Here is a 3,172-nt window from a genome sequence, read left to right as displayed (position 1 = left end):
GAGGGGGGGGGGGGGGGGGGGGCAGGAGGGTGCTGAGCCCACCCCAAGCGCTGGCCCCATTGTGGCACCTGCAGCCCCCGCACCAGGGCGCCCCAACCCCACCGTGTGCCCCAACCCCACCGTGCCCTCCCTCAAGCCCCAAAACCTCAAGCCTTGCCCCCCAAAAATGGGGAAGAAACAAAATAAAGAGACACGACACAAAGCAGGAGCAGGGAGAGCCCGAAGCCTGGGCATGGCTCCCTCCCGGGGGGGGCTGGCAGGGTGCTGGGGTGGCACCTTTGTCCCCAGGGGACCGGTGTCACAGGGAGGGTGTGGGCAGAGGAGCGGGGCTGGCTCCGGGCATTGGGGGGGCACAGGAATAAGGCTTAACCCCAGCAGGTGCTGGGAGGAGAGCTCAGCCCTGGGAAACTCATCACCGCAGTGGTTTCACGCTGCCAGCGTCCTCCCCGGGGCCGGAGCACGGGGCTGGAGTACGGGATGGTGCCCGTCCCCCAGAGCCCCGCTCCCTGGGGGACCACACCGCCACCGCAGCCAGCACCGTCCCGCACGGGCGAGACCCCCGGCGGGACCGTACTCACCGCAGGGCTGGGCGGGCGGGAGCGCGGCCTGCAGCAGGACCAGGAGCAGCCACATGCCGGAGCGGGGGCGGTGGGTGCCACGGCACGGCACGGCAGAGGCAGGCAGAGCTCAGCCGGGCCGAGCCGGGACACTGCCGGGGACGGGAAGGCGTCGCAAGAGGCGGTTTCCGCAGAGCGGAGCCAAGTCAGCAGAAACGGGAAAGGACTTTGGCTGGAGGGGAAGCGGAGGGGAGCGGGGCCACCCCCGGCCGGGGCAGAGATAAGGTGCTCCCGGTCACTCTTCTCCCGTCCTGGCACCGACCCCGAGGTCTCCCTGCCCTGCCAGACTCAAACGGCCGGCATTCGGGTCAAAATCACCCATTAAAGCTGGCCCAAAACAGGGATGAAAACCCCCCAAAATCCTGCCTCAAACGGCCAGCATTCGGGTCAAAATCACCCATTAAAGCTGGCCCAAAACAGGGATGAAAACCCCCCAAAATCCTGCCTCAAACGGCCGGCATTCGGGTCAAAATCACCCATTAAAGCTGGCCCAAAACAGGGATGAAAACCCCCCAAAATCCTGCCTCAAACGGCCAGCATTCGGGTCAAAATCACCCATTAAAGCTGGCCCAAAACAGGGATGAAAACCCCCCAAAATCCTGCCTCAAACGGCCAGCATTCGGGTCAAAATCACCCATTAAAGCCGGCCCAAAACAGGGATGAAAACCCCCCAAAATCCTGCCCCAAATGGCTGGCATTCGGGTCAAAATCACCCATTAAAGCTGGCCCAAAACAGGGATGAAAACCCCCCAAAATCCTGCCTCAAACGGCCAGCATTCGGGTCAAAATCACCCATTAAAGCTGGCCCAAAACAGGGATGAAAACCCCCCAAAATCCTGCCTCAAACGGCCAGCATTCGGGTCAAAATCACCCATTAAAGCCGGCCCAAAACAGGGATGAAAACCCCCAAAATCCTGCCCCATCCGTCCCCACCGGTGTTGAAAGAGGTAACTCTACTTCTCCCATGGAACTGCATTTTTATTGGGATTAAAAAAAACGATTAATCAGCCCAACTCAACAGAGCAGGGGCAGGAACGGGGGTGCTGAGCCCCAAAAGGAAAATCCCTGCAGCTGAGGTGATGGGGGGGTCCCAGGTCTCTGTCTGGTGGGGGATGCCTGGGCTGGGAAGGGGGTGACGGGCTGGGGGGTCCCTCCGTTCCAGGCCGGGCTGGAGGGGGCTCTGAGCAGCCCAGTCTCGCTGACGGTGTCCCCGCCCACGGCCAGGGGGGGACACGACACACTGGGTGGCATTTAAATGTCCCTTCCACCCCCAACCACGCTGTGATTCTATTTTCTACTTGGCTAAGAATTCCACTTCCAGCCCAATAAAACATTTACATGGAGCAAAGGGGCTGTGTTAGTTCTTTTACAGTTTTGTGGCTTTGCACTTTGTTTTTATTCTCCCGTACAGGGCACTGGAAACTTCTCAAAAAACTACTGCTCATACAAAAAAAAAAAATCGTGGTTTTTGCTCCACGTTCGAACCATGGAACACAAAAGCATCCACACTTCCCAGCTGCTGTTTGAGTGTCTGCTTCCGACTGAACAGAATCTTTAGCCTTTTAGAATAGGGAATGCCACCTTTTTTTAGTTTTTATTTCTGCTACGTGTGTGCCACAGTCACGTCTTAATCTGTGTTTCCATCTCCGAGGAGTCACCCCCATAAACAAGGCTCCCTCCGAGCTAAGACCCTTGTTTTGAGGAGAGCTGAACCATTCTAACCTCATCCTCTGGAACTGGAGGAAATCAACTTGTGCTGAGTCCGAGGAAGGAGGCTCCAAGCGAGGACAGGATGAAATTCCTCTCTCCAACCCACCCGAGACACCTCAGGAAGCGGCTGTGGGAGCTCAAGGATCATCTGAACGATGCTCTGAGTGGCCTGGTTTGGTTCCAGGGAGTCCTGCCGGGAGCAGGGAGCAGCACTCGCTGTCCCTTATGGATCCCTCCCAACCCCTGATTCTCCTGCCCCCACCGATCCCCTGCACACGGGGGGGGGGCGAGGAGTCCCCGACCCCCACCACCCCCCGGGCACGGCGGGGACCCTCAGCTCGGCCGGGGGGGGGGGCACCCGTGGGGGTCCCTGCGATGATGCCCGGCGGGGAGATGACAACGAACCCCGAAGGCCGGACACCCCCGAGGGGGGGGAACCTGCGTCCAGGTGGGGGAGGACGGGAACTCCCTGAGCTGAGCGTGGGGGCCCTGTCACCCGCAGGGCGAGCGTCGCGTCGCGTCCCGTCCCGTCCCGTCGGGTGACAGGCCCCCAGACCCTCCTGGCCCCACCAGGCCGCTGCCCCGCTACATCCCAGCATGCCCCGCAATATCCCAGCGTACCCCGCGCCGAAGGACCCCTCCCGCCAGGCCCCGCGGGCTGCCCGCGGCGCGCCGGACCGACCTCTATCCCGTCGCCTGCTCGCCCCGTCTCGTCGCCTGCTCGCCCTGCCCGCGCTGCCCGCCCTGTCTGCCCTGCCCGCTCTTCCCCCATGAGCGTTGCGAGGCGGCTCCGGCCCCGTCGGGCCGCGGGCCCCGGGCGCAGGCAGGCCATGGGCAGGCCGGGG

At 62.0% G+C, this 3,172-nt stretch overlaps 1 protein-coding gene across 1 annotated transcript in view; it reads right to left on the bottom strand.

Moving 5' to 3' along the window:
• The window catches only part of TCN2 (transcobalamin 2), a 6,191-nt gene extending 5,263 nt beyond the window's left edge, over window positions 1-928 (bottom strand). The window contains exon 1 of the mRNA XM_014936786.1: window positions 579-928. Within this exon, the coding sequence (XP_014792272.1) occupies window positions 579-633 (55 nt within the window). The 5' untranslated portion in view covers window positions 634-928. The remainder of the gene's footprint in view (window positions 1-578) is intronic.
• Between the last annotated feature and the right edge of the window lie 2,244 nt (window positions 929-3,172).

Source organism: Calidris pugnax, unplaced genomic scaffold (assembly GCF_001431845.1).
Source record: "Calidris pugnax isolate Ruff unplaced genomic scaffold, ASM143184v1 scaffold7, whole genome shotgun sequence".
Taxonomy (NCBI): domain Eukaryota; kingdom Metazoa; phylum Chordata; class Aves; order Charadriiformes; family Scolopacidae; genus Calidris; species Calidris pugnax.
The sequence above is the reverse complement of the archived record's forward strand: the minus strand, read 5'-3'. Positions and strand labels throughout refer to the sequence as shown.